General features: G+C 38.1%; 1 protein-coding gene across 5 annotated transcripts; it reads right to left on the bottom strand.

The window, feature by feature from the left end:
* Window positions 1–4,238: 4,238 nt before the first annotated feature.
* LOC107776389 (putative glycerol-3-phosphate transporter 1) lies at window positions 4,239–7,814 on the bottom strand. Of its 5 annotated transcripts, XM_075228097.1 has the most exons (5): window positions 7,706–7,813; window positions 7,488–7,563; window positions 6,833–6,926; window positions 5,312–6,349; window positions 4,239–5,208 (listed from the first exon to the last, which is right to left on the bottom strand). In XM_075228097.1, exons 4-5 carry the CDS (start codon window positions 6,273–6,275, stop codon window positions 4,676–4,678), a joined length of 1,497 nt encoding a protein of 498 aa, XP_075084198.1. In that variant the 5' UTR covers window positions 6,276–6,349; window positions 6,833–6,926; window positions 7,488–7,563; window positions 7,706–7,813; the 3' UTR covers window positions 4,239–4,675. The 5 variants fall into 5 exon arrangements, with proteins under 5 accessions (XP_075084198.1, XP_016451763.1, XP_016451764.1 ...); XM_016596277.2 differs by lacking the exon at window positions 6,833–6,926 and having other exon boundaries at window positions 5,288–6,349; window positions 7,706–7,795; XM_016596278.2 differs by lacking the exon at window positions 7,488–7,563 and having other exon boundaries at window positions 5,288–6,349; window positions 7,706–7,795.
* Window positions 7,815–10,230: the final 2,416 nt, after the last annotated feature.

Below are 10,230 nucleotides of genomic sequence, written 5' to 3'. Positions count from 1 at the left end.
CGAGCTCTTCAACCTTCTGGGCTCGGGCCAAGTTCTCCTCCTTCACACTTTGGAGTTGACCCTCAACCGAAGACAGTTGGTCCTGAACAGTTTCTTTCTCCGAGGAGAGATGGTCCATGTTCTGCTTCCACCCCCAAAGTCTCTGCCTCTTTCATTTTGGCCTCATCACGAAGCTGCTCAACCAATTCGGCCTTCTGCTAAACCTGCAGGATCAAAGTGTTAGTTGCCAATATCAAGTCAATACATAACAAGCTCCCAAAAATTTACATTACCCGTTCAATGAGCTCGGTCTAATCTCGATGAGCTCTTGTCAGCTCGGCTCTAATGCTCACGATCTCCTCTTCTTTTTGCATATAGAGAAGTTTAAGGGCGTATCTCTCCTCCGTAAGCTTTTTGAGATCAGCCTCACATCGGGCCAGCTCAGCTCGATACTTGGAAGACACTTCTCGATGGAGCGCTATAGCCTGTATAGAGAGGAAAAAAATCGGACTTAGAGAAATAAGAACAAACGCAAGCATGGTAGCATGGGCTAAAACTCATTTGGTTCAGAAGCCGCCGAGCCTTATCAAAAATGAGTGATGTGTCAAGGTCGGAAACATCATCGACCCCTGTGAAGGAACCACGAAATATATCGTCGCCTTCGGGGGCCATCCCCACTTCGGGGGTTCCCATGGACCGGGCATCCCGAAATTTCCCTTCGGAGAATGTGGGACCGTGCGGCAAATCATCGATATTAATTTTCCCGAGCGAGTCACTCGGGGCATTATCTTCTCTTTGAAGGGCCTCAGAACTAGACCCTTTGGGCACACCCATCGGTTGCTTATCACGACAGGAGGCGTCATCAATAGCCGATGACTTGGGGACTCTGTTCGGACCTTCCCCTGAGATCACCTCGATCTGCGACTGAACCTCCTCGACCGTCACCAGCTCAGCAGTTATCAAATCTCCGACGTTCCCCTCTTCCGAGCCACCAGCATGCAATCGGCATCTTCTCCCTCCTCGTCCTCATCTTGTGGGTTTTGGGCTACATCGGCAGACAAAACGGAGAAATCAATCTTCGACTTTCGAGCCCTGCTTTTCTTGGGCTTTGGGGTATCTGGAGTCGAGGCCTTTCTCCTTTTCTTGTCTTTGGTGGGCTTCGGGGCCTCCTCTTCCCCGAGGGGAGGCGACCTCATGACGACATTATCTCCAAGACCTGTATAAGAAGAAAACAAGTTAAAAAGAAGTATTTCACAGGAAATCATCAAACATGTACATGGGAACTTACCATGATTTTTGGCCTCCCATCGACCCTTGGCCAAATCGCGCCACGAGCGCTCAGCATACGATTTGGTTGAAACCAATTGTCGAACCCAACCTGCAAGGTCCGGGACTGCACCAGGAAACCAGGGGGAAGCTACACCATAAAGAAGAATATAGATGAGAAGAGATAAAAGAAACGTAACAGATAATCAAACGTTATTAGTGAAGTTCTACTTACGCTTCATATTCCATTCTTCGGGGAATGGCATCTTCTCGGCGGGGATTAAATCGGAGGTCCTGACTCGGACAAACCGGCACATCCATCCTCGGTCCTTGTCCTCGTCTATGCTCGAGAATAACACCTTCGTGGCCAGGCACTAAAGCCTTATCAGTCTGCCCTGCGACGGGGGTTGTATAGCCTAATGAGATGATCGAGGGTGAAAGACATCCCCTCGGTCTTGCTCGATAAAAATCTGAGCAAAATGACAATACGCCAAAAAGAGGGGTAGATCTGGCCTAGGGTTACCGGGTATTGGCGGCAGAAGTCGATTATGATGGGATCGACGGAACCCAGTGTGAAAGGGTAAGTATACACACTTAAAAACCCTTTCACATGAGTGGTGATGTCCTCTTCAGGGGTAGGAATCACCACCTATTTATTCTCCCAACAACAATCCCTTTTCACCTGCTCGAGATCGCCTTCGGATATCGAACAGATATATCTATGCATGGGTTCGCATCGGCCAGGAACCGAGGAGGGTTTCTCGACTTCAAAATCGGAAGTAAGTTCGCTTGGCCCGGGGATGCACTCTTCAATACGTGACTCCACCGGTGTTTTGCCACCGGCTGGCCGCGACGAGGAGGCTTTTTCTTCTTGAGGAATGGATTTTGATATTTTTGCCATTTTTATATGAGGTTTAAGGAAGAAGAAGGCGGAATTTGTTCTTTAGAGATTGGCAAACGAAAACCGACAAAGTTGGTAAACTTGAAGAGAATACAAGAGTTTTTTTTTTTTGAGGATTAGAAGAAGTTTGAAAGTAAAGTTTAAGAGGATTATGAAGGTGGTCTATTTATAATAGCCACTTTGATGGTTTGAAAGCACTAGTGGCCGACCATCAACTGGCGTTAATTAATGATCTTGGGAACTGTGCAGACGCGACGCTTCAATCGCTTCTGTCGCTTACGTCACGATGTTGACATTATAATTGGTCGAGGTACTAAATCGAAGGCTCAGTTCGTTTCTTCTCGTTACATTCCAAGAAACGAGGGGACTATCTGTATACGGTCAAATCGGGCCTACCCGATTTTACTGTTTGATCTAGACAAGGGAGTTACATTGGGAGTAGCCTCGTAATAAATCAGACCCGAGCTCGAAGATGAGACATCAAGCCTAGAGATCGAAGTGTAAGTTGAGACCGAGGCCAGCAACAATCGAGACCAAGTATGACTGACTTCGAGGGCAGCATAATAACGGAATGGCGAGATATCAGTAGCCGGTCGAAGATCACGGCGTGAATCTCGGAACGGATATCCGAGACTGGTCGAGGATCATGGCGTGAATCTCGGAACTGACCAAATTAGAAGCGGTTAACTAGCTGTTTATACGATTTTCCTTCTGTAATTAGAGACATACCATAATTAGGTTTCCTCTACTATATAAAGAGGAGTTCCAATCAATTGTATGGGGGATTCACTGAAAAACATACACATATACGCTGCTTTCTTTGTCTTATTTACTGTTCATCACTGCTTGTTCCATCCTCTGCTGTTCTTATTAACTAAACTTCGAGACTATCTCGAATCGAGGTCGAGGCATTGTTTGCAGACTGGTTAGATTTATTTTTGTCCAATTTATTTATTTAATTCGTTATTTATCTATTGGTACTGGTTTAAATCACATATCCTTAAAACCACAATATAAATTTAATTGTTACTCAATTTTTTGGGTAAACATATATATATATATATATATATATATATATATATATATATATATATATATATATATATATATATATATATATATATTAGCTTGCTGTTTTTCTTCTCATTGGCTGGCTCTCGAGGTAACCCCATTCATAGCTAACTTAGCTTGATCAAGATAAAATGATATATTTCCTTCTTTTATAAATCAAGAGAACAACCTGGAAAAAGATATTGCACCCATTCGTAAATTTTATGACTTAAATCTAAATTAGGATACTCATTAATAGGAATACTCATTAAACAGATATCAAGAAAGAAGCACCAAAAAGATGATAAAGGAGACATGGAAACTCTCACTATAAAGAACACTGGAATTAGCTACGAATCTGTCTCTAAATAATTTGTATATTTTTATAATCATTATCCATCGCTAAACAGGATTAATTAGCACGAATTTTGTTGTGTAATTACAGTCGCTAATAATTCCTGTTGACCTGCTTTGCTACTGCAGTTATCTCAATACAAGAAGATCAACATGCATGTGGAGTAGACATCTTAGACTCAGGATTAGGAGATGCATGTCAATTAAATTAAAGAACTGAAATGAAAGCTCAAAAGATGTTAACACAGTGACAATCTCAAAATACTACGTAATTCAAATTAGTAGACTGCATGCTGTTGGAGTAATATTTTAGGAACTGATGTCTGGTTTAAGTGGTACTATAGCATTGTTTAATTTCAAGTTGATCCTCTTCTGAAAATGTATGTATAGCAAACAAAGAAGAAGTTATAGAGGCTGATTCAGTTTAAGTTTTATAGTATTGAACTCATTATATCCTTAAAGTTATGTGTTCACATCTGTACTTTATTGCTATTTTAATGTTTTTTGCCCATAAATTTATGCTCTCGCGTCAAAGTTATGGGTTCAATTGAACCCGTTACTATAGGGCTGCATCCGCCCTTGGTGGGAAATACAGAAATTATCAAAAACTTCTATTTGTGGTTATCCCATCCAACTAACTTGTGCAAGAGTGGGCTTTGATAAATGACGACCGTATTACAACTTTCAGTGGCATGGCAAAAAGAAACCTTTATTTAGGAGGTGTAGTGGCAAGAAGCAAATGAAAAAGAAACAAAATGTGTACAAACTCTCAGCAACCCACACTAATACTACTCTATATTCTGGCGTTTGTTCCTTTTATGGCACACAAAAATGTACATGTGAATATGTATATATGACGACCTAAGTAAGGAGTCATCTGCAGTTTTAGACTCTGTCCCACAAAATGGAGAAAGATTCATATCGTCATCTTAACTTGCATATAAGACCAACTGAACACTCAATTTTTGATTTGAGCATTTCTACTTCTTCATCTCCGTGAGCAAAAATGATAATATCCAAAAAGGGCGGGAAAATGCCTTTGGATTATTACTCAGAAAGCAATAAAAGAATGCAACTAATATCACAATTTTATGGCAATCAAACTTCAAGGTCAACAGACATTGGTCAGGATGATCTTTGGGACCTCACTTCTTGAATCTTTCCGCTCACCTCGGCTACAACTAGCCTGGTCAAAAGCAAACCAGCAAAGAAAGCTGCTCCCATAAGCATCACGAAAACTGCATTCCAGCTCTTAGTTGAAATGTAACCCGTTAGAAATGGTCCAATGGCAGCACCAATTGAGCCAGTTCCATCAATAATAGCAGTCACAGTTGCAAGTGCTCGTGAATTGCCCTTCAAAGATCTATGTGTTCCCAGGTCAGCTGAAACAGCAGTTGTTATTAACGCATAAGGGCCATTCACAAACACTCCAGTAATCAACATGAGTATGATGTTTATAGTCATGGAAATGTGTCCGTAGCTTCGATATAGGTATAGGGCTGGGATAGCACAGTACATGAAGCTAGCAGCTGTTATAGCTCTAGCATCCAACTGATCAGAGATATAACCTGCTAGGATTCCACCTACTACCCCTCCAACATCAAACAGTGTTGACAAGTTTCCAGAATCCTCGTTGGACAAGTATCTTCCGTCTATAGCTGCAGGACCATTATACATACAAAAAGATCGATACATACTTTTTGCATAATAGAGCGAGAAAAAAGACGAGAAACCTACCATGACAAATAAGAGCAGACAAACCTGTGTGGCTAATGTAGAAGGGGAGCCAATAGAGAAATGTGTAAGCTACCAACTTGGCAAAGAAAAGGCAAAGGGCAAATGGTGCAACCCCTGGGATCCTCCATGCTTCTATAAAACCCACGGCTGATTCCTCCTCTCTCAAGAGAGGTTCATTCACTTCCTCGTCTTCTTTTCCAGTAGATAAGACTTCATCTTCATCCTTGTTAACTCCAACATACTCGGGATGAACTGGCAAAAGAAGGAATATTACCATGCCACTAAAAGCAATAATGATACCAGGAACAACCATCGACCAACCCCATCCATATTTCAATAAGATTGAGGCGACCAATGACCCCGTAATGTTACCGAAGGAAGTATGAGCATTCCAAATGCCCATTATAAGTCCTCTCTTCTTCTTTCCAAACCAATTCCCGACTACTGCAACTACTGAAGGCCATCCAGTGGACTGGAACAATCCAGCAGCCATTTGAATGAGCATATAGTAATAAAAATTATGGATGTTTGCCCAATATCCAACTCCAAAAAGAGCTGTGAATAAACCAGTTCCCAACATTCCTGCTGTCAAAAATATTCTCAGATCCATCCTATCACCCACATGTCCTGAGAAATACATTCCAATGGCATACACAAATAGGAAAGCCACATCAAGGTCACCGAGCATTGCTGTTCCATTGGGGCCATCAAATGGCAACCAACCATCTCTAAATGGTTTCTGAGTAATATTTCTTTGCCACGGTAAACTTGGAAGAACAACAGGGGATTGGGGACCAAGTGCTTGTTTCACGATACTAGTAGTTTTTCTATTAGCATGGTAACTTGTATAAGCAAAAAATGTCAGAATTAGGACAATGACTTGATATGAGTTGAAAGACAGGCTTGACTTCTTCATGCTCTCTATCAATCGAATTCCTGGGGGCTTGCTGTTCGTCGTCTCCACGGTTGGATCTGGAGATGATTCCATTAATCGCTTCTCAAGGAACTAGATCAACATAAGATGATAAATCTTTCCTTCTTTTACAAATCAAGAAAAAACACCTGGAAAAAGATGCACAAGTCAATAATTTAGATGTAATCATTCATAAATAAGAAAATTAATACTTATGACTTATATCTAAATTGAGATACTCATATACATAGGAAGATGACTAACTTTGGCATGTTAGATTGAATGTAACAAGTCATTGGGATTTGTTGGGTGTGTGTGAACAAAGTCCCACGTGAAAAGCGGAAAGGGACAAAGATACTTATAAGGAGTTGTTGGAAAGTTGAAAGGAAAAAAAAATAACTTATAAAGAGTTAGATATTATTAATGGTGTTAGACCTTTTGGGGAAAACCGTGTGAGCTTGACCCAAAACGATTAATATCACATCATGTAAAGAGTATTTTTGTACCATTTTAGCCCAACAACAGATAACAAAGCCAATAATTTAGAAGGGACAAGTATGGAGATGGCAGAGTGTGATGTGGGGCCTGACTTGGTGCCTTTGCCCGTTTACGGGCCGGTTTACGAACTTTACCTGTAACTTTGAAGACACATACACAACCTTTGGGCTTTGGTGACGGTAATTCCTCAAATCATTTGGGTGGCACATGGTTAATCTCTAAATCAACCTACACCATGTTAAGAGTATTTTTGGATCGTTTTAGCCCAGAAGGATCAACACCTTGTTGGAAATATATGATTCATGTGCGACATTAAATAACATTGAAAGTCCTAAATATTTTCCAAATCGCCAATGGATAAAATCTAAGCTCATGTTAAAGCAAATTACAAAATGTAAAAAAAGCACGAGTGTTTGTAACTGAAAGCAAGTTTGACAAAGGGAAGAAACTGGCAAAAGAAAACAGCCCATCGGAACTGCAGTAGAAAGCAGAGTTTTCCATATCTTTCTTTCCTTATCCAATAAAATATCTTCCTTTCTACTACTACTACCACTTGTAAAATCTTTACAACGTCAACTCAAAAGAGGCTTCTTTAGACTCTGTTTGTCTCAATACAAGAAAATAACAGAGCAAGAAGATCAATATGTGGAGCAGATATCTTACACTCAGAAAGAGATGCATGTCAATTAAAAGTTGGAATTAGTCAATTAAAATCATATTTCACTTTGCATCATATGATGAGACCAAAACAAATTCTCTGAATTCTTTAAACCTTGCAGGAGAATTTACCGAATAAATTTGATAGAACAATCCAACGGAAAACAGATCAATTAGGAAAGAGAAACATTCCCATTTTCTTCAGTAGCTGATAAAAACGAAAAGAGATTTTGGTTAAAAGAAAGATGAATAATACAGTAACAATATGAAAACAAAACGTAATTCAAATATGAAAGAATGTAGAGAAATTCTTGGGCATTATGCATATGTGAATGAACTTTAAAGCTGACCTTGTCTTTTTGAATTCAACTATTCTCTTACAGAATAACGGAATTTCTCCGTAAAAATATATTTACAGATTTTTAACGAAAAGAAAGTCTGTGAAGCTTTTAGTAAAGCAGAGAGTGGGAAAAGAATGGAAATATATATAGAGCAAGAGGTGACATGTTTGAATCCCGATAATACCCCTCGCTGCATTTATTATTCACCGTTAAATTGTTCTGACTTCAACACTCGCTATATTATAGTGCGCAAAATGACACTTCTAACACTTTTATGAGGTGACAAATATTGATTTGGAATTCCAAAATCATGCAACTAAACTTTTGAGTTATGACTACCCCAGTAGGCAAATCACTAAGGGGTCGTTTGTAAGACGAATAAGTAAAAATAGTCCTAGGTTAAAAAATTTAATACTATTTTATCCCTTATTTGATTATTAATTCTGGGATAAATTATTCCAAAATTAATAATAGTATTGAAATAACTTATACCTGTTGTGAGATAGTAGTCTTTAAATAAATTATCTCAAAATAACTAATTCTAACATAACTAATCCCAACATAAATTATATTTCTAACCAAAAGACCCCTAAGGCTACTCTCTTTTCCTTTTCTATTTTTATAGTATTTCTTTAAGTTTTCATTTTCAGGTGTATACGTTGGTCCGTAAATAAAAAGATGTAATGATGGAACAAACTGTGAATGATGTTTGTTGGGAGGGGTGTAAGGTATACTTCAACTATTAGGTCACAATTTTAATATTTAGAGTCATGTTTTTTAATCCGACAAACTCATCTCTAACTTATCTGTAATTTGTATCTGACTTCATAATTTCTCATGTTTTAATTAACTTGTTTATAATTAGAACAAGTTGTTGACCTTCATTTTTCAAACCAGAGTATTCACAAAATTTTAGATCACAGATTAGTTACTTGAGGCATGAAATTGAGGGTTAGAGTTTGCAAGTCCGAACTCTAAAGAAAATGGGATAAAAGTATTAAAAAAACTAACTCAAAAAGTAAACCTATCCTAATCTTTGGATAGCTATATGAAATTACACATGAATAAATAAAATATACCTTAGTACTAAGATAAAACATTTCGTTTCTAAGATTGTTATCAAAAGAACTTTCAACATATATCATTTTTTCTCAGGGAGTAATTCCCTAAATATGAATGAGTTAGCATTTTACAAGTCAAGTGAGAATATTAACTAAATGGGAATGAGTTAACATTTTACAAGTCAAATAGGAATATTATCTAATTAAATGGGAAGTCAACATTTTACAAGTCAAACCCTAATATGTCATTGCCAACCATGAAAATATTTAAGTATCTAAGAATATTACTAATGCTTATAACGAAAGCCGACTGACTTTATAAGTACTATATGGTATTGTAACTGGTATGCACATTAAAAAAGAAAAACTGTTATGACGTTCCTTAATGCCTCGTTCAAATGTTTTGTGAAAGTAATCGCATGCATCATGCATTTTTAGCAAACATATTTTAAATAGGACTTGGTGGAGCTGTCAGTTTACAAAAAAACAAATGAGCCAAATGTAGGCATCTGTAGGATTTTGACAATGCAAATGTAATTGCAACGCATTTCGATCGCAATCAGCTATTCATTCTTAAGTCACTACAAAATTTGCTAAATGAAGAAGAAAATTAGAGGCAACTAGCAAGTACTAGTTAACAGAAGCGGATCTAGAACGAATTTCAATTTTGGTTTCAAATTACTTATATATATATATATATATATATATATATATATATATATATATATATATATATATATATATATATATATATATATATGTTAAAAAAGCAGGTTTCAGGAGTTTAGTGGATATTACCAAGGCCTTTGCAGCCAAGAGGTGGTGGAGGTTGAGATCATAAGACAACCTTTGGTCTAAGTTTATGCTAAGCAAATACTGTCAGAGGAGTCACCTTATGGCAAAAAAGAAGCAGCCTAGAGATTCTAGCAGTTGGAAAGAACTTATGGATATTAAGGATAAAGTTGACTCTCATATTTTGTGGAGAATATATGTAGAAGATTTATCTTTTTGGTGAGATAATTGGAGTGGGCTAGGCTACCTAGCCTCCTTACTGTAAATTCACAATCCTGGTACCCTTCTGGTAGATGATTGCATTGTCGATAGAAATTGGAACCTTGATCTCATTAGTCAACTAGTTCCAGTTACTATTTTACAACACATCAAGCATGTGGAGATTGAGAATAATCAGAAGAAGGATAAGGATATCTGGAAACCTTCTACTAATGGTTTATTTTCAGTCTCCTCAGCCTTTGAACTATTCAGACAAAGAAAGGGGAGCAACAAGAAATTTGGAAACAAACTTGGATCAAGCATATCCCTTTCAAGATATCTTTCTCACTTTGGAGGATTTGGACGAAGAAGATCTCACTTGATGATATTATACTCAAGTTTGGGCTTATAATTGCTTCTGAATGCTCATGTTGCAGACAACCTCACGCAGAAACAATTGAACATGTTTTTCACACTAGTGAA

Source organism: Nicotiana tabacum, chromosome 13 (assembly GCF_000715075.1).
Source record: "Nicotiana tabacum cultivar K326 chromosome 13, ASM71507v2, whole genome shotgun sequence".
NCBI lineage: Eukaryota > Viridiplantae > Streptophyta > Magnoliopsida > Solanales > Solanaceae > Nicotiana > Nicotiana tabacum.
Note: the sequence above shows the minus strand (reverse complement) of the source record. Positions and strands in the feature narration are given on the sequence as shown.